General features: G+C 50.0%; 6 protein-coding genes across 6 annotated transcripts; 2 read left to right on the top strand and 4 right to left on the bottom strand.

Moving 5' to 3' along the window:
- The first annotated feature begins 3,565 nt into the window (after nt 1-3,565).
- Nucleotides 3,566-4,867, top strand: BDW43DRAFT_286066 (DSD1 family PLP-dependent enzyme). Its single transcript, XM_032043014.1, has one exon. The coding sequence runs from the start codon at nt 3,613-3,615 to the stop codon at nt 4,714-4,716; it is 1,104 nt and encodes a 367-aa protein (XP_031897138.1). The 5' UTR covers nt 3,566-3,612; the 3' UTR covers nt 4,717-4,867.
- An 88-nt stretch (nt 4,868-4,955) lies between these two features.
- BDW43DRAFT_314173 (uncharacterized protein) lies at nt 4,956-7,082 on the bottom strand (the record flags this gene model as incomplete). The annotated part of the gene is made up of 2 exons (XM_032047750.1): nt 4,956-5,189; nt 6,144-7,082. 2 exons carry the CDS (start codon nt 7,080-7,082, stop codon nt 4,956-4,958), a joined length of 1,173 nt encoding a protein of 390 aa, XP_031897137.1.
- Nucleotides 7,083-8,923: 1,841 nt separating this feature from the next.
- Nucleotides 8,924-9,460, bottom strand: BDW43DRAFT_286064 (uncharacterized protein). The gene has a single exon (XM_032043013.1). It carries the CDS (start codon nt 9,286-9,288, stop codon nt 8,977-8,979), a length of 312 nt encoding a protein of 103 aa, XP_031897136.1. The 5' UTR covers nt 9,289-9,460; the 3' UTR covers nt 8,924-8,976.
- A 364-nt stretch (nt 9,461-9,824) lies between these two features.
- Nucleotides 9,825-11,129, bottom strand: BDW43DRAFT_302564 (Ribonuclease/ribotoxin; the record flags this gene model as incomplete). Its single annotated transcript, XM_032045263.1, has 5 exons — nt 9,825-9,999; nt 10,059-10,197; nt 10,259-10,508; nt 10,750-11,040; nt 11,115-11,129. 5 exons carry the CDS (start codon nt 11,127-11,129, stop codon nt 9,825-9,827), a joined length of 870 nt encoding a protein of 289 aa, XP_031897135.1.
- A 2,130-nt stretch (nt 11,130-13,259) lies between these two features.
- BDW43DRAFT_286056 (uncharacterized protein) lies at nt 13,260-15,543 on the bottom strand. Its single transcript, XM_032043011.1, has 4 exons — nt 14,709-15,543; nt 14,449-14,658; nt 14,121-14,383; nt 13,260-14,065 (listed from the first exon to the last, which is right to left on the bottom strand). The coding sequence occupies exons 1-4, from the start codon at nt 14,798-14,800 to the stop codon at nt 13,509-13,511; spliced, it is 1,122 nt and encodes a 373-aa protein (XP_031897134.1). The 5' UTR covers nt 14,801-15,543; the 3' UTR covers nt 13,260-13,508.
- An 83-nt stretch (nt 15,544-15,626) lies between these two features.
- On the top strand, nt 15,627-18,323 carry BDW43DRAFT_286043 (MDR family MFS transporter). The gene is made up of 9 exons (XM_032043010.1): nt 15,627-16,117; nt 16,167-16,243; nt 16,301-16,352; nt 16,415-16,589; nt 16,652-16,675; nt 16,744-16,815; nt 16,886-17,389; nt 17,443-17,603; nt 17,671-18,323. Exons 1-9 carry the CDS (start codon nt 15,920-15,922, stop codon nt 18,040-18,042), a joined length of 1,635 nt encoding a protein of 544 aa, XP_031897133.1. The 5' UTR covers nt 15,627-15,919; the 3' UTR covers nt 18,043-18,323.
- Nucleotides 18,324-19,315: the final 992 nt, after the last annotated feature.

The following is a 19,315-nucleotide window of genomic DNA, read 5'->3' as shown; positions in this document are numbered from 1 at the left end:
ACTAGCATCAGCCTTAAGACTTGATTGGCAATTACATCCAGTTTATCCAAATGTAGGTTGTTGTCAGGTTGGAAGTCTTCAATAGAATACAACTAACCTCCCAGCCGCACGCATTGGACAAATTTATCGCCTATAATGATATCAGCCAGTTCCGTTGTTAGAGTGAGAAATGCACTGTCCATATTTCGCATGGAACTAATCCAGTGTTTCGATGTTTGGATGCTGTCTCAGAAATCCCGTGTCCCTTTCGCATTCGGTGATAATTCCGGATTCGCTATCAACTTGCGCCGCGTCAACGATCTGGAAGCGTGGGATGCGGAATTTCATATCGGCAGCGCCCTGACCGAGGCTGGAGGACCATAGCCTTCAATAGCCTGCGCCTTGACTTTGAAAGCTGATTGTACTATATATCGGCAATGTTCATTACTTTCTTCCCGTGTGCGATTTTAGGGGACCAGATGTACCCGGATGAGCCGCTGGCTTCAACTCCAGCCACAGTCGACCGTGTTTGTCCATAGATAGGGCTGTTGTTGTGCACCACAACTTGCCAACCTTTCTCGGACATGTAGGCGGCATAACTGGGCCTCTGTTAGTTTTGGAAACGATATAGATACTATCCATGGAACGTACATATTGCTCCCACTGCTTAATGCATTCCGACTTGAGGTGTTAAATAGACTTCGGAGTTTCTCCCCCTGGGTCGCTTCAAGGAAACTTGGCTTATTTCCCTAGAAAGGAAAAAGTCACAGCTTTGGTGAGGAAGTCGACGCATTCGTACTGGGGTAATGATAAGCTCCTTGCTCAAAAATGATTCGAAAACCGCATTTTTTCGAGTCGCTTCCCGGTAGGAGCTTTATATATTTGAAATATACGTGACAGTGAGCCTAGAAATATGCGGTTTATCTAGTTCAGGGGTCAGCTCTGGGACATCTTCCATATAATCACGTCCTGGACTGGTCAAGTACGGAGCCATATAGGCGGGTAGGATAGCCTTACCTTTTTCGGTTCGTTATTCTTGGTCTTCTCATTCTCAAGCTTTTAGTACATGAGAATCATCGGACATTAATGACACCAACATAGTAGGTTTCTTGCCCACCGTGTTTCCTTCACTGTCCCGCTGCCGGCCACCGAGGTCCAGATAGCCTCAAATCTCTTAGCATTTGTAGCTTCGCCCCATCTTTAATGCAGAAGCTGCACCAGTGACTAGAGGAATATCGGGCACAGCCATGAGAGTCCTTGGCAGGATACAGTAAATAGACAAGAATCTTTGGCATGCGCGCTCACTGTCCTTTGTCCAAACCCTTCTGCTTCAACAGCTCATCGCGTATTTAACCCAACTTCTTTACTTCGATGTTTTCATTAAAACGACCGTAGCAAACTGGGAGGATGTTTTCTGGGAGTCGTCAAACCTTAGCAATACGAGGCTCGTCTTGACCTGGGAGGGCTTCCCTTTATGGTCTAATTCATTAGACATTTTCGGTGCAATGCAAAAGATTGTCGGTCTATCGTTATGGCTGTGAGCCAAAGCAGGATTGAGGGAGGACTGGCAGCGTGAAACGGTCGTGAGGGATGCCACCCTATATTTGTAGTGCTAGCCAATGCCATGTCCCTTACTCATTTTTATCATCTTTATTTTTTTTTACTTGTTGCTTTTTCTAGTGAGGAAATGGGCTAAGAGCGGAACGGGGAATACATCCTACCAACAGAATACAGGAAACACCTTTGACCAGAAGCGGTCGCTGCTCTTTATGTGGAATGTAACATGTGTGAAGGACCAAGCAGAACGTACCTCACAGAGCACGTCATCTCTAAAGTTCCAGTGATGCGTAGATTCCTGTAATTGCGTTTGGGCCGGCAGGACGGATGACGATATGGATATGTTTCCATCCATTCTGTGGAGGTAACGTTACTTCAATGGGGCAGATCGATACTATGGGATATGATCGTCAATGGATCAATATGCACGATATCTGCAAAGAGACTTGGAGGCGACATGGTCCAGTCCACCGGAAGCGGGGGAGATACGGATGGTTACGACCGGCAATACAATGTATTAAGCCAACTTGACGAAATTCACTGAAGTCAAAGGTCCTAGTATTAATACTAAGCCCGGACCTACAACCGACAGGCCATGGACTACTTCTCCTTCCAGCTCTGTGCTCGTGTAGAGTACCGTTCTTCCCGGTGTAGGCATTATATCACCGTGATTGACCATCTAGCCGGAACTACCTATGCTGCCGCGAGTATGAACCAACTGCTTGAGCTTGAAAATAGAAGTTTCCATCGAATAGCAGATGAGCCCGAGGATGATCGACGACTACAAGCCTCAAGATTCACTAATAATGAACGTAGTCAATCATCGAATTTATCATTTGAGAATGCCGACTGTCCTAAACGAAAACTCCTTGTTGATTCATAATGGGACGGTGCTGACACCTCCACGGATGGGGTCGAAGCAATCCTTGCAATGGTGCTGTCTTTAGAATACGAAGCCCCAGACAGCCTTGTCAAGCAACAGAAAACGGCGCCGTGGAGTATTCCAGGAGAACAGGCAGCATATAAAACAATCGACCTGCGTTGTCTGGGCTTTAAATGGACCCTAAAGTCGAGCTACCAAAGCTCGGCTACGAGCCAACGCATACCATTGCATATCGCTACTCGCTGCAGTAAGAGGGACAGTTAGATTTCTCGGGATTGGCTCGATCTTCGATAATCTTCAGATCACCTATGATGGTACGGATTTGCCTGCAAAGAAATTCTCTACGGACAAGACTAGCGCAACCGCCAAAATTCTAAGGTGAACGTGGACGTGAAACCATTTGTTGAGGAGATCTTTGTCTACCAGAAGATCTACAAGTTCGACGCAAATATCTGGTTCCAGTGGGATGCGACAAGGAAGGAACAGGCTATTACTAGCTGGGCTTCGAATGATGTTCAATTAAAAACACACCAAATCGACATACCCTCCCGCGACTATAGCAGGGGTAAGAAGGAGTGGATTGAGTGGCACAGCCACCCTCAGTGTTATTGACCACGCTGAAGTATTAGGGGGGAAGGCAGATCGCGTATCTCCCGAAGATACGGGTCAGCGGGCCGTGGAAGTGCTCTATTCCTCTTCTACAGAAAACCATCCTTCGTGTAAAATCGCTGTCTCGACACCAGCCGAAATTTGCTTGTCATCTTAGTGTTCGTGTTATGAATCGATTACATTGCGTTATGTGAATTTATTCTATCTTCCTTCGCCCCTGGCAAGCCTGCAGTGTTTAACTAGGAGGCACAGATAATGCTGGCTTCTAGGGCTGGCTTTCCTGGAATGGGAATTGCTTGATTTTGGAATTATCGAGTCGATCTTTCAACCCAAAGTTTAGTCAGCTCATGACAAATAGATTATGCGCGGGGTAGGGTAGGATTATCGTTGATTGAAAGGTAGTAGTACTCATCTAGCGCTCGGACATAAAGTGATCGTGGGGTTGATCGTACGTCCGTGCCCAATACGTGGGGGTTCAACTCGATGACTTGCATATTTATTGCCCCCCTGCCGGTTTCTCCCTACAACTTCAAGTGTAGCTTACTTCCTTGAGCTCATACCATACCAGTCCAAGAAAGCACAACATGTATTCCCCACGGGTCGGCGACCACTTGGACAGCCTGGACACCCCCTCCATGATCGTCGACCTCGACCTCATGGAAGCCAATATCAAGAAGCTTTTTGACACTCTTCTGCCCACTGGTTTAAACATTCGCCCACACCTGAAGACGACGAAAAGCGTCGCCCTCGCTCGCAAGCTCACCGCAGCGGGAGCGAAAGGTTGCTGCGTGGCAAAGGTGTCGGAAGCCGAGGTCGTCGCCGCCGCCGGATTTGACGATATTCTGATCACTACGGAAATTATTGGTCCGCAGAAGGTGAAGCGGCTGGTCGAACTCTTCCGGACACATCCCAGCATTCGGATCGTGGTCGACAGTGTAGTGGGGGCCACGGCCATTGACAAGGCGCTGGCACAGGCGGGGATCGCAGAGCCCATCTCCGTCCTCATCGATCTGGATGTGGGACTTCATCGCACGGGCGTGGCCAATGCGGAAACGGCTCTGGCTCTCGCAAGCCACATCGGCTCCCTCCGCCACTTGCGCCTGATCGGCGTTCAGGGATACGAGGGCCATTTACAGCATTTGCACAGCCGTGAGGAGCGCAAGAGCCAATGTCTCGAGTCGATGAGAACCCTCACGGCCACGGCGGAGCTACTCCGCAACGAAGGATTCGACATTCAAGTCGTCACGACCGGTGGGACGGGCACGGCTGAATTCTGCGCCTCCGTGACTGGAGTGACTGAATTACAGCCGGGATCCTTCATTTTTATGGATACCGACTACCGCAACGCGGTCGGAACCTTCTATTCCAACAGCCTGACCTTGCTGTCTACCGTCATCAGCAAGCAAGGTGACCGGCAGGTGACCATCGACACCGGCCTGAAGTCCTTAACGACTGACAGTGGGCTGGCGGAATGCAAGGACCCGCGGTACCAGCACCAGAACTTAGGCGATGAGCATGGCGCCCTGAGCTGGGAGGAGGGAACCCCAGCTTTAGACGTGGGCGACCGGGTTGAAATGATCCCCAGTCACATCGATCCAACTATCAATCTGCATGACTTCTACTATGCCCATCGAAAAGGGGTCATTGAGGAGATCTGGCCCGTTGACTCGAGAGGAAAGGTTCAATAGGGATGCCACTTCTACGGAACTCTTCCATGGAGTCAATAAGACACCTATACATTCTTGATGGTTCCATATTCTTTGTTATATAGTAGAGACCAACGTAGACTCTGCAACGTAAAATGTAAGCCCCTTTGGATGAGTGCAGTTGATATCCTACATACTTGACAACACAGGTTATTTCTACACTCAATAGAAGGCCTCGTTGTACAATATGCAACGTTTCCATCCTAATGAAAGCCAGGCCATCACAGCTCTTCACGATCAACAGTCAATGGGCTTTGGCTTCCGACTCGAGGAAAGTACGACTCGTTCCCCTTGCCATGCAAACCGGCCCAGCACTCGAGGCCAGTATTAGAGATGTGCTTGAACCCAAAATTTATTTTAGCCGCTTTGAAGGGTTGTAAGCATATCGGGGTGCAGGCCTCGAACTGCTCCGGCACGCTCGCTTGACAAAACACATTCACGAGCAGATCAACTTGCTTTCTCATTTACGACCAATTCTCGTTAGATGTTGTTAGCACTACCTCGGGCTTCATATCTGAACACTACTATGTATACCTGTCTCATAACGATAGCTAGGAATCAGCACATCCACCCAGAAGGCTTATGATATAAAAGCCAAGGCTTGTCAGGATTGCCAGGGAGCAATCAGCATCTTCTCCAGCCATGCCGAACTGGCTTTATTATCTTAATTCGTTGCCTGGTCGGCCTTGTTGTTATCAACGGTATCCACTACTATGTTATTCCTCCGGAAGACGGTGATCGCGATGGCGTTCTGCTTTTCAACTTCTGGGCAGGCTTCTACCTTGCCGGCGTCTATCCAGGGGCAACCGCTGCCAGACAGATGGTTTCAAATGGACATCGAACTAGATGAGACTACTCTGATAGAGAACCAATCCCACATAGCTCTTGTGGGGCATATTCCTACCAGGTCAGCTTGTGTCATAGTCGGGTGCTTCGGCATGGCGATGTGCCAAAGCTTCGCTGGCTTCATCACAGCTGTGAAACAACGTTGCAGGGGATAAGGTTCCCAGATTATTCTGATACAGCATTACAATTCAAAGACAATTATCGAGTCTTTAAGTACGGTCGTTTATAGGGGGGGTTTTTTTTTCTATTCAGAGGTTGTTATGTTCCGTATCAACAGACATCATCGGCGATATCATTAATAACCTGCGGTCCCCTTAGAAGGCATTTGGTCTTGTGCTGTTTATATGAGGAGGTCCCTGCCACCAGAATCTTTTTGTTGAAGCTAGTAATGATGGACGGATCTTATTTCTTTTTCTTTTGATGCCTATACAAACATACGAATTGGTTGTCACCCTCAGTCCGACCCATAATCCACCAGATTCTCTGCAATCACGCTACACTTCATCCATAAGGATTGGCAGCAGGTAGAAACACGAGTCGTCTTTCGTGCGGACCTAACATACCATACGATCTGGACGCGAAAATCCCGTACACAATGTCTCTTGGGGGATCTCTCGTACTATCTCGCTCGTCGGCGCCCCGTTGCTGCCGGAGCCACTCTGACCTGCGGAGGTGAACCATTCCTGTCCCCGCGAACTCGAGGAGAGCGGATCCTGGCTGGACGAGGACGCCTGGGCGATTTGGATCAATTTGCCCAGGATCGCATATTCTAATTTGAATTTGACGCTGTACGCGACGGGCTTGAACATCACCTGGAGCGAGTAGTATCCGGCGTACTCGATCCCCACGACGGCCACGTCCAAAATCAAGATTACGATATTGATCGTCAGCAACTGAATGAGAATAGCGTAATGCACGCGATCCTGTCGGAGACGCAACATTTTCCCCGTCTCCCAGATGTATAACCCGGAGAGGACGGACTCCTGCACGGCGAAGCCGATGAGTTGTGTGTGCTCCATCACTCGGTAGCCCCTGGCAAAGTGATTTGGATGGCCCGGCGCCGACGATATCGTTCCATATAGGCAGATGGTGGTGGGGACGTGAAAAGCGACCGCGTCGATGATAATGATGGCCAGGAGGGCACGAAGCAACCTGGGTGCTTGGAGCACCAGATGAAGCCGCGACCACAGAACGAGTGAGTGACCGGTGACCATGCAGTACCAGCTGGTTACAATCAGGGTGACCGAGATATAGGGGCTGACCCCCAACGGATAGATGAAGAAGATAAACCCGAGGCCGTGAGGGATCAGGCTCGCGGATGCGATGAACAGACTCCAGAAGTAGCACCCCCTGTATCGTTTAAAGGTGATGAGGCAAAGCACCACCAGCTCAATAGCATTGTACCAGACCACCGCACAGAACGCGGCAATAACGTACTTCTGGACCTGGTCGATGGTCGAGTGTTGGATCAGCTCTTCGGCAGGACTCTTTACCGTCGACATCAGAGAACCATGTTTCTCAAGAGGAGGCTCGCTCCGTTGGCGGCGATTTGTATGCTCCCATCGGAGGGAACGAGGACGCGGTAGATGTTAGGGCAAGAGATTGGAGGTTTTGCAGCGTTCATCTTCTCTAGTGGTAAGGGGTTCGGATTCAATGTGGAGGGAAAAGAAAGTCGACAATACAGGGTTCCCCACCATCACAGGAGAGGAGAATTTGTATAGAGCCAAGAGAGCTCCTGACGTCAAGACAGAGCCGTATTTTGGAATCGATTGGTCCATGAGGAGTTGGTAAAGCACCTGAACCAAACTCGTGCTCTCCTACCGAACTTCGACCCAAGGAACCATGGATCAGCTAACGGTCGGGCGGTTATAATACAAGGTCCAAAAGTGCCACAATTCCATATCCCCGCAGTGACAACCTTGCTGATTCGAGGGAGGTCTGTAGGGACGAGACTCACCTCTGCTGTTGTAAATATCGCGGAGAAAAGGAAAGACCATGTGACCCTGGGCTGACCTATGTTCTACGACTAACCACGGGTTCAACATGTTCTCACGGTGATGATAGAAATTCCCACCGATAGCTATCGAGTGTTCATGTGAACGAGTGTAAGTTGAATGGCCATTCCGAGAAACCATGGGAAAGCGATGCTTCATGCAGATTGTAAACTTGGCAAAATTATATATAATTAGGGCCGCCATCCCGTCACCGGCAACTTTGGAGTAGTCAAGACACGCATATTATTGGAGCGACAGTTCCCCGAATTGAGTCATAGTTTGTCTTACAAGGTAAGTGATTCCTGATCTCTTGTGTGTTTATATAAGCCCGAATAGGTCGACCGATCTGCAACCACAGCCGTCAGCCATGATTTGGACTATGTGGCAATAAGGGGTTGCTCGTTCTTATTAGTGCCACAGTTATTCACGTGACTAACGAGGAAAGTAGTGTTCTGTTTACAGACTTCATTCCTCTCTTTCCGAAAGACCACAGGATGCAACTAATGATACTTAGGTACGCTTTTCGCGGTCGCTTCCACTTCTCTTAGCCATAGTATCGTGGTCTATCTATCGTCTTGATACCTCATGATGGAGCTGGTGTAGCTCACGTGTATTGGATTGATTGTATTAAGGTCTAAATCTACTTTACAGAGATTCCTTGGTGTTGTGGTCAGGTCACGTGGTTGCTGCCTTAGGCTTCCATGGGCTCTGACACCTCATAACGTCTCCAGGGCAGTAAACAAGCCCCTGGTTCAACGAAAGCAGCGCGTATCGAGTTTCGTCGTGCAAGCACCTGCGGCCAACAATGGGGCCTTCGTTCCCCGACCGGAGGGGTTGCCACCCAGGCAGCTTCACTGGCGAACCCGATGTTGTCGGGATGGGAGTCGATTTCGAGAGGGTTGGTGGTATATGATGGAGCATTGTGTAGGATCATAAACGGCGATCGGATGCCGTCATAGTGCCCATGATTTGACCCCTTCCGGAGTGCGTGGCACCCCGCCTACACGAAATTTCCGGATATCAGGGACGTCTGCCGGTCTGAATAGCTCGGCAACCTGATGGACTTGCATCCAGTTCGCTTCCAGCTGAGGCGTAGCAGGTAGATTTCCCCCCCCCCCCTTGGGGATATACATATATCCGCCGGCAGCGAACGTTGTCAAATAATCGGCGAGACTGGTATGATACGCGAATTCCAACGTTCGGGCCGTAACATGGAGTCGTGTTTGTAGTGATTTCGCACTGGTGACTAACTTACAATGCTCCATCACCACTCCTTTCCGTGTCTCGGTGGATTACAGGCGGTATTGGAGCTGCTACGCGGTTGAGCTCCCGGATCGGATCGAGAATAGGGTTGCGGACTATCTGAACATCATTAACCGTCGCACGCGGATTGCTTGTTATGCTATGCAAGATAGTCATGGGAGTCATAAGTTCGTCGTTTGCGGCTTGGGAGGACGGTGGTCCCGTGAGGGCAAGGAAAAACCTGTCCCCCCCTCCCCCGGCGGCTTTTGCCATGTACAATGTCATACAGCCAACGAGTCAGCGGGCTCTGTACAAGTACAGTGTGGGCAGGGAAGACTGTACCTCTGTGGGATCTTCGCTCCAACCATCTGCGCCGAGTCTGACAGCCCATCCTGGCGCTTGGGTTGCGGCGCGCCATAGGCTTCCTATCGTATGCTCTTCCGAACTCATGGGCTAGATAACAGAGCGACATCGCGTTAGGAATGCGTGGCTGATGCGTAGATCGCAGAAAACATCCTTATCTGGCGACCGCGCCTTAAGTTCCAGGTCACATGAGGAAGGGTGCTGCTTCATTGAAGCAGTGTCTGTATTACTGGGCTGCCGATCACAAAAAAGAGCCATGCTATTGCGCGTAGAATTCATTACTATCAAATCGTACGTCCAGCTTCTGCATTGGCTCTCGATCAAGACTCGACGTCCATAGAAGGCAAGTCGAGGGCTGCCATACTGTCTCGAACAACTCGTCGCAAGGGCAATAATTGTAGTCAGGTTTCAGTGTCTGTTTCCGGCCCATTTTTTTCACGGTAGGTTGGAACATCTATAGAATATTTTAATTAAACTTCATCCACGAGGCTGAAGATACAGCGGCCAGTATGTTCTAACATGGTAGGCTAAGGCTGATGAGCTATAACAAGTATAATCCCACATTGGCTGTCGAAACGAAAGAGAGAATAGAAATGACAGGATAACAGACAGCCAGGGTCAAGATGTTCTTGGGGAAGAAGCATCCTATGCACGATCACACCCGGGATACTCCAGATGTTGAAGAGTGTCAAGCCCGTTGGGCCAGCATTGTGCCATATAAGCATTGCCCCATTCCTGACACAGCTCAAATGCATTGCCACGTCCTGTTGGGTGTCTCATAACGCCAGCAAGCATCCAATCATTACCCACCTGAGCGAGACTGGAGCGTTCATGTCAGCGTCTCAGGGCTACTAGACGAGTAAGGGGACCAGCACTCACATCACACGCATCGCTCCTGGGGCCTGGCCGGAGTAAGTCTGTCCACGCAGAATGGGAAACTCCTGCAGACGTCGGTTCCTAAACTCCTCGGGGATCTGCAGCGCCTCGCGATTGTTGAACTGATGTGGGTAACGATTCCCTGTATACGGGGACGTTGAGTTAGTCGAGCACCACTCTAGTCTAGGAACTTTATCACTCACGTCCTACTTGGGTATTCGCCTCAAGATGCTTCTTGGCCTCTTCAAATGCCCCCCACACATCCCACTCTGGTGGCGTATTCTCACCTTCATTTTGCCGCTTACCGATAACTGCCCCCTTTCCGGAGAACCGGGGACAAGAACCTGCTTCGGTACTTGGCTCGTCAATGCTCAAGGGTTTCTGGTCTTGATCAACCCATTTGTCCAGTTCCAGCTGCCCTTTCCACACGATCTGGCCTATACCTGGAGTCCACTGGAGCTTTGGAGTCAGCCATTCATTCAGCCCATTGAATTGTTTGTTCTGCAGGTCGCGGCTTAAGCCGACATGATGTGCCGTGATGGTGATATCTGTGTGAGATGAGTCGGGTCAATATTATTGGACAAACATTAGACTGGAAGGATGATTCACCTTGGATTTTGAACCCTCCCTGCAGGACAGCTGACCACTGGGTGCCTACTGAAGGGTCGTAGGGCGGCAATACAGCAATGCTGACATTACTTAGGTCGCTCACTGACACGCGGTCCTTCTGAAAGGCTTTCGTCAAGTCGAACTTGACCTCTGCTTGATCACCTCGGGAGGGCCCGTCGAAGACCTTCAGTATATTATTATACTGTTGCACGCCTCTATCAGCAAATTCCCGGACAGTGGATATCTGGCTCCAGATGCCCCCAAACGTGCTTTCGGCATCGCCAAAGGCAAAGAAGATACGGTAGTCCGTGCCAGCATAGTAGGAGTCAGCCACATGCATCCGCACGGTGACACTATCGATATCGTCAGAGTACGCCTGGCGCTTCTGGTACGCGACCTGCGGCCGTGGATCGATCAACGGAGACAAGCTACTCATGGCGCAAGAAGAACCATCAGGGCATGCATTTTGCGGCACGATCAACGATGGATCAGGGGTAGCATCGGGGTGAGGGAGCCCGGCCGCGAGGCCGAAGAGGGCTGCAAGATGAAACAACCACATCTTCCTTAACGCGTGGATACCTATCAATTCTATGTTGAAAGGGGTTTGTTGAAAATGAGGATAAGAGCTGTGATAGTTCACTTTAGGAGGGGTATGAGGACCTATTTATCTTCTGCACCAAGCAGTCTGTCATTCTTCTGAGAGGCAGAGCATTCGACACGTTCGGCCAGTTGGGCTCCCGATGGCCTGACGAGGGAACGTCCTGGCTGTACTGTCGGCCTATGGATCAGTCATAGGATGGCCAAGCTTGGCGTTTCATGGGATGCACAAATACTTGTGCTACGAGTGCCCGGCATGGCTTAGGGTCCAGGTTCTGTAGATCTAGACCTAAGTAGGATTACGACAATAGTATGGAATGATGCCAAATGAGTGGAACGGAAGAATAAGGACCTAAGCCGAATCCACAACTACCTCGTTGATATGCGCCAACCAGTCTGACTTTGGTACCATAGTGAAGCAACTGCATATATACTATCCACTTCCAGTTAAAGGGCCACTTTGAGTCTCCCCCTAGATGCACAATGCTTCAGAAACACACTTGAAACAGAGTGAAAGCGGCACGGATCTCTAGAATATGTCTGAGAGACATAGCGAGGCTTGGGAGCAGCTTCAAAATAGGCCTCCGTCAAGCCTACCTCAGTTATTAACCCTTTAAATCTACGTCGTTTGGGCCCATTCACCCATCCACTAGACTACCAATGACCGTGCTTCCAACGTGTTTGTCTAACATGAGCCAAAGGAACGTCCCGTCTTGGCTTGCAGACCAGCAAATGTTAGTACGGCCTGTACATACACTGCAACATCACGTTGTACTTATCCGCTCCGCACGGTTCTACTCTTATGGATAAAGATTCATTCGGCTGGCATCATCCACCACTCGGTGAACGTTGAGGCAATACTGGGCATCCCTTGGATTGGTCATAACAGCTAGAATCGGGGCCATGGTCATCACTCGCCCAATACATCGTTCGCTCCGGAGATCCCTGAAGGCCTGCTAGGCATATGGGTTAGGAGCTTCCGTGGAGATGGAGGATGGGGCTGACGGAAATCGAATTATTACTCGCTCGCCATTCAACCGCGTAGATGACGGTACCGTCCTGATTCTTGGGTTACATCTGGGTCTCCCTTGGCTCCTGTACTCCTGTACTAAACCTTTTCTTCATATTCTCGTGGAAATCGACCAGATATGATGACCCACAGGCTAGTGTCAACCTTAAGTGGCATGCTATCAGATTATCATGAAACAGAGGATTGGGATTCCCGTCGTCTGGCCTGGTCTGGCCGAAAGGCCAAGACATACCCGATCCCAACGGCTCTTGGCACTCTTCGATATCATATACTCTATGGAGTATCTCTTTCCTCAGGTTTTCCAGATTAACTAGCCCATGACAATCACCACGTCTTATGTCTCCGTGCCACAAACATTCACGATGAAATGGACATGATGGAACAGGAGATAGTCTGACTTCTTGAAAGTCTCCTTATTCGTATGCAGGCTCTGCGTGAGTTGCTGCAGATGCCATCGACCGGCTCATCCACATGGGCTGTTTTGGAGAAATGGGGAACAGCGAGGACCTTGAGGCCTTTTTCCTGGCAGCTGTGTGATATTGTCATCGAAGGCGCCCGCGAAATTCCTCATGACCAACCCCTGCAAGACTGACTCGTAGAGCTGAGAGAGGCTTAGATCCGTAAGTTGAGCTTTAGGGACCATTACCTGCTCACTCTATCATCTGACTACTGGATTACGTTGCATTACGTATCCCTAACGTACGACAATAGCATGCCTACGAGCGAGGAGGCGTTGGAGTGGACCAACCTCAATACGTTTGCTGCCCGACTGTTGAATCTTCACACTATCTCGTGGGCTGTAATTTTTACTTTGGGAGCTCCGGGTAGCACTAGAGGAATGACGGGCTGACTCTCGAGTGCAACGTAGCTGTGGCAACGGGATGGGTGGGAGGATCATTCATGCTGGTAAAACTCACCATTGCCATTGTAATTAATACAGTAGAAGATATCGACCGCCTCAAAACTGCCAACTGTTCGTTTTATGGGGCTAACAATAGGCTGTGTCTAGAACGGTGGAGGAGGTTCTGGAAGAGGCGATTAGGTGAACTAGCTGAACATCTCGAGGACAATGCACAACAGATAGAAGCAAGAGAAAGGATGGAAGCGATTGAGCAATACCACAGAGGATAGTTATGGCGGAGTCGTTGCATCTAGATTCGTTGGTTTCATATCCTATTCCTACCATGCTTACGCATAGATGGATGAACCTTGGTGTCTTATAAGAATCCTAAATATTCCATCATCCACGCATCATCGACGTGATCCCATCTCAAGAAGTTGGAAGCATCTGCTGCCTCTTGGAAGGTCACTTCGGCCATTCCTGGGGACGGGTGCCACGTGTCCGCTAGTACGAGACCACAACGTTGTCTGATCGAAGATATCATTGTTACCCCTTTCTCAAAGATATTCACGTCCGCAGGTTGGTTGAGATGGTTAGATGCCCGTTTGAAATTGACTTGCAACAGGTCTAGATAATGCAACAGATTGACGGTGCTTTGACGTTCATTGTTGTCCCAAACTGATTCTCCGAGAGTGGAAAGTTTGTAAAGGTTCACCAAAGCCCGGCAGAGCTGGAAGAGAATGGCGGCAGAGACGGTCAGGTAGTGCTCCGGAGGAACACTGAGCCACACATCGAGCCATGACTTGGCTGCCTGGAGAGAGAGATCGAGGCTTTTGAGCTCCTGAGGGTCTGGGTCATTGGACGGCATGGGAACTCGAATGGAGAGCTCGTGGATCGCAAGTTCGGCGTTGGCGAGGTACATGAGAATGAGGCCTGGGCCATGGAAATCAGCACGGTCAGCATCAATGGTCGCGTGTATGGGACATACTGCTTTGCTGGAGGTGCAGCGGTATCTGGCCTCTGACCGAACTCAGTTGTGATTGCAAAAGGTCCATCACAAGAGGAGTGGAAAGGTAGACTTCCTCATCCCGACGGAGACGATACGCTTTGTCAACCATCAACTGAATCTTGACCAGCCAAACGAGCGTCTCATCGTCGACACACTCTTTCGCTCTGGTTAGAACCTCCAGGCTCTCTTCCATGTGAGGCGTCCAGCGCAAGGCGTCGCACTTGAATATGCAGGAGGCAATACTATGGCAACCGACAATCATTCCTCACGTCCGACTGTAATTCCGGTTCGAGGTTGGGAGTCAAACCTGGAAGTGATTAAGAAACACCCTAACACAGCCCTCCGCTCCTCCAGGGTTCTGCCTGTCGCTGTCTCCGTTTTTACACCGACCACGCGATGAAACCGTTCCAAGACAGGCTGCTCCCTGAAGGCAGCTTTGTCAATCCCGAGATCGCAGACGAGTCCTGTGAGGATATGACTATAGAAATTGAGAAATGGCTTCGCCGAGTATATTCTCCTACATGCTCGAGTTAGAGACTGTCATGCTACGTTGCTTGTTCGACCTACCATGACATGAAGGTCATGACGCCCAGAAGAATGTCCAAGCTAGGGGTGGCTTCCACTAGAAGCTTCTGATGAATAGTGTCGTGCACTTTCATGAAAAGGGCTTCTCTCTCCTTTAGGTTTGGTGTGAGGACTGCGACAACGCATTCCCAGAAGAATGGCTTGTCCTCGTAAAGTTCTTCGGGGGTGATGTGCGGCGGAATGTAGATGAATGGCAGATACTTCAGGTTTTCTTGACGAAACCGATTGAGAACTTGAACCGAGGTGTCCGAGGGAATTGGTCTGAGCAACCTTCGGTCTTTTGGTGAAGATGGGTTCAATCCGGGGGCTTGTGTGGGTGGGGAGGCTGGCGACTGGTCTGGGAGCGACCGTTCTCTCGCATCCAGGGAAGGATACCCGGTTCTACTGTTTGTTTGTAGGACAGACAAAAGACTGTCGAGTTTCGATTCGACCTGTGCGATCCTCGAACTTGACGAGCCTTTGTTGCGCCGCCGGAGCGAGGGGGAAGGTCTACAGTCCTTCCCCAGGCGATTACATCTGTTTTCTGCTCAGCACATGTTCCTTCAGTCATGGACCAGGTTGAGAACACCACCTTTCACACTGGTTCCCAATAGCAAGGAGTATGCATTTGCATTTAGCACGGGCGCAATTGATGCACGCTTGACCATATGGGGCCGGCGTCCTTGCGCGGATTTCAGGGTTGAATGCCGGTCGAGGGGATACGGAATTGGACATGAAGATGCGATATGTTACGTTCAGTATGAGAAGGGATACACTGGGGCGAGAGTCGAAATTCGACCGGAATTCTGTGCTTCCAAATCCGCCGACGGGATTAAATCGCTGACTAATTTTTGTTTGTCATTGATCTCCATCTCAATCCCTTTCGTAGGTGCAAGGACTGTCGGTAACGAGATATGGTTCCTCTCTTTAGCGCACGACACGTCCCACCTTCCCTTCCGTTATATAATTAAGCCTGCGTCAATAAGGAAAACTGCAAGTCTTTTTGGTTTCTGTGAGATCTACTTGGCTATCGCCATGGCTGACCCGCCGGGTTTCGCAATCCCGATCCCCGTAGCATTGCCTAGTATCCAGACGAAGACTTGTTGGTGATAAATGGGACGCCCGCTGAGGACGGTCTCCCTGCTATCTGGGCTCTTCATGGAATATGTCAGGTCAATCTCGATCTTCAGGAAAGGATAATTGCCACGACAACAATGCCAGCGATGAAACCAATCCTTCCACGGCCGACTCGCCAGTCCATCACAGACTATGGGGGAGATTCCGAACCAGATCAGCAGTCAGCCAAAAGTAAAGAGCAAGAATATATTACTGGCATCAGACTTGCAGTAGTGATAACGGCGGTGACAACTGTTTGCTTTCTGATTCTGCTAGATACTTCGATTATTGTCACGGTTAGTGTTGATATGAGCCAGACGAACTTATCGTTGACCGAATCAACAGGCGATCCCATCGATCACCACGCGGTTTCATTCTCTGGAGGACTTGGGGTGGTATGGTAGCTCATATCAGATTGCCAGGTATAATGACTCTGCTCCCCCGAGGATGCGACTGACCTTATTCGGGGACTTTTACAGCGCTTGCCTCCAGCCTCTCGCTGGGAGAATATACACCCACTTTAGTCTAAAAGTACTCCCCTTCCAGGTTTCTCAGTCAATGGAGGTTGACTAACCCACCCTATTCGTTTCCAGTGGACGTTCTTAGCCTTCCTGTTCACCTTTGAAGTGGGCTCGCTGCTGTGTGCCATCGCAGTCTCCTCCAAGATGCTGATCATCGCTCGAGCAGTTGCGGGACTCGGATCATCCGGCTTGATTAATGGTTCCTTGACAATTGTTTCGTCTTCTGTACCGCTGCATAAATCCCCGCGTAAGGGCTCCACCAGACATATGAACGTTTCATTTCATTTTACTGAATCCGTACATTCACAGCACTCGTAGGCGTGGTAATGGGCTGTGAGACCGTGCTTGTTGTTTCCGACACTTCCTGCAGATCAATACTGACTGCATTGACATCTTTCTAGTTGCCCAACTTGGCGTGGCATTTGGTCCCCTTCTAGGTGGTGCCTTAACGCAGTACACGACGTGGAGATGGTGTGAGTGATTCAGTCGACCCATCTCTGGCATGGCATCTCAAGACCTTCTAAACCCAGTTCGTTAAAACAGGTTTTTATATAAACCTCCCCATGGGAGCAGCTGTTGCGATCCTCCTTACCTTTACCGATATCCCTGAGCAGGTCGTGAAACCTCCCATCACCGACCTTGGCCAGCTTGTCTGGCGGAAATTAGACATCGTGGGTTTCGCTCTCTTTGCTCCCGCCGCCATCCAACTCCTCCTTGCTCTTGAGCTTGGACAGAATGGCCTCCCTTGGGGCGGTTCGAAAGTGATCGGGCTACTCTGTGGATCAGCATGTACCTTTGTTCTATTTGTACTCTGGGAATACCGTCAGGGTGCGGCAGCTATGATACCCTTGTCTATGATTCGAATGCGCGTGGTTTGGGCAAGCTGCCTTTTGATGTGGCTGATATCGGCCATGACTCTTTCGGCTTCATATTACCTCCCTGTCTACTTCCAGGCTACGAGAGATGTGTCACCTTTCATGAGTGGGGTTTACATGTTGCCAAGTATATTATCCCAACTGCTGTTTTCGGTGCTGTCTGGGATTCTTAGTGCGTCCGGCCCACGCTTTGGTATGCAGCGAGGACGCTAATTGGGTTGATAGTCGGAAAGCTGGGATATTATCTCCCTTGGGCAGTCTTCTGTGGGATAGCGACTTCCGTTGGCCACGGGTTGATCTCAACATGGACGTCTGCCACTCCTGCGGGCAAATGGGTTGGGTATCAGGTCCTTGTGGGCGCTGGTCGGGGATCCGGATATCAAACGGTGTGCTTGTTCCCTTCCCTGACCAGGTCAAGCTGGCTTTTGCTGATGTATCCTTGCCCACACGCAGCCGATGATTGCTGTCCAGAATACGCTCCCTCCTGCGCAGATCTCTATTGCTCTATCAATCATCACGTTTTCTCAGACACTTTCTGGTGCAATATTCCTCACCTTTGCGAACTTGATCTTCTCTAATGGCCTCCGGAGCCTCATCCCCAAATACGCCTCGGGTATCGACCCACAGGTAATAATCACGTCAGGTGCAACTGGCGTCCGAAACGTGGTCACAGAACCAGAGCTCGGGGGAGTGCTGAAGGCGTACTCTCAAAGTGTGGGCCACGTCTTCTACATGGCCGCTGCACTCGGTGTCTGTTGTGTGGCTACGGCGTTTGGAATGGGCTGGAAGAGTATCAAAAAGAAGGCCGCATTGAACACAGTTTAGCTGAACCCCTTGCTCCTCAGCAACGGATCTATTGCTGAGCAAAGGCGAACGTGTGGGATCAACCAAGGACGCATATTCGACGCCAAATGCGTTGCAGATGAAGGTTTCGAGCTGAAGCATGGGGTACTTGCCACACATTTACCTAATGTCAAGCACACCCGTGTTTACTTCTGCTATCTCTACATGTATATTTATCCAACTGCCAACACCGATCTACTCAAGTATAGAGTTATTCTGGTACATCTAGATTTGATATGGTAATTGTACAATTACTGCAGATACAATCCCATAGAAACACCCCGACGGAAGTCCACAAGAATCATGGAGTCTCTATTATCACAACGGGACGAAAAGGTTTCCGACAACGACCTTGTAAAGTGCTTCCTCATTCCGTTTGACCCGTTCATAGTATGGCCACCAGCCCTTCAATGATTTCTTATCATAATCTACTCAAGGAGCCCTAATCCTTTACATAATCCGAAAACTGGCCGACCCTCATCAACCAGGACATTTCGTCCGCCAACTATAAGAAAATCCTCTTCAGCTCGTCTGCGGCCTTCCTTACCTAATGGGATGACATATTTGGAGGCGCACCTTGGAGAAAGAGAATGGTATGGCTACTGTCCGGTCCGGATATGGGTCTGCAGCACGGTCATGTGGTGGAAGGGGTTCTCGCCCAGAGCAGCGGTTCCGAATCCCGGCATTCAGTTGAAGAGGGACTCAGTGACGTTGGGAATTACGTCGTGGGCTAAGCGATCCAAACGTCGTAAGACTTCATGCCATGGGACGCTCGCATATTCAGGACAAGACGGCCTGAATGTGCTGGATGCCCATGAGATACTCTAGCGTCGTCTCCTTTGGCTAATACGCAATGAGGTTCACAAACCCCTCCGAATATCGGACCGGCAACGTCATTGGTATCCTGCAACGACCCTTGCGACGCGATCGATGGCGGCAGAATGGGAAATCTCGACCGACTAGCCTCGAGGTCCAAAAATGCCGCGGGTATATGGCTTGTGTGAGATATGATGAGCATTGTTAGGGATGCCTTGAGGACAATTGGTGCCCTTAGACTGGGATATCTATCACGGGGACGGACCAAGGATGGCACAACAAAAGTCGTAACATGTCATTCTCATTCTGGCGCTCTGGTGGCACCGGCAGATGATGCGTCGCACGTGGCCACAGAGTATGATAATGTTGTCTCAGATATCGAAGATACTCGATATGAAACCTCACAGTGGCCTCAGCCTTTGGGCCTTTTCGGAGACCA

This window comes from Aspergillus alliaceus (genome assembly GCF_009176365.1).
Source record: "Aspergillus alliaceus strain CBS 536.65 unplaced genomic scaffold BDW43scaffold_44, whole genome shotgun sequence".
NCBI lineage: Eukaryota > Fungi > Ascomycota > Eurotiomycetes > Eurotiales > Aspergillaceae > Aspergillus > Aspergillus alliaceus.
Note: the sequence above shows the minus strand (reverse complement) of the source record. Positions and strands in the feature narration are given on the sequence as shown.

What these genes read in the sequence shown, in the direction of transcription:
- BDW43DRAFT_286056 (XM_032043011.1), bottom strand. Translation starts at nt 14,800, where the DNA reads ATGAAAGTGCACGACACTATTCATCAGAAGCTTCTAGTGGAAGCCACC. An exon ending in GTCATGACCTTCATGTCATG is followed by an intron (nt 14,659 to 14,708) that starts GTAGGTCGAACA and finishes TCGAGCATGTAG; the next exon opens with GAGAATATACTCGGCGAAGC. An exon ending in GCTGCACCTCCAGCAAAGCA is followed by an intron (nt 14,066 to 14,120) that starts GTATGTCCCATA and finishes TCCATGGCCCAG; the next exon opens with GCCTCATTCTCATGTACCTC.
- BDW43DRAFT_286043 (XM_032043010.1), top strand. Translation starts at nt 15,920, where the DNA reads ATGCCAGCGATGAAACCAATCCTTCCACGGCCGACTCGCCAGTCCATC. An exon ending in CGTAGGCGTGGTAATGGGCT is followed by an intron (nt 16,676 to 16,743) that starts GTGAGACCGTGC and finishes ACATCTTTCTAG; the next exon opens with TTGCCCAACTTGGCGTGGCA. An exon ending in GGTGCTGTCTGGGATTCTTA is followed by an intron (nt 17,390 to 17,442) that starts GTGCGTCCGGCC and finishes TTGGGTTGATAG; the next exon opens with TCGGAAAGCTGGGATATTAT.
- BDW43DRAFT_286066 (XM_032043014.1), top strand. Translation starts at nt 3,613, where the DNA reads ATGTATTCCCCACGGGTCGGCGACCACTTGGACAGCCTGGACACCCCC.
- BDW43DRAFT_286064 (XM_032043013.1), bottom strand. Translation starts at nt 9,288, where the DNA reads ATGTCGCTCTGTTATCTAGCCCATGAGTTCGGAAGAGCATACGATAGG.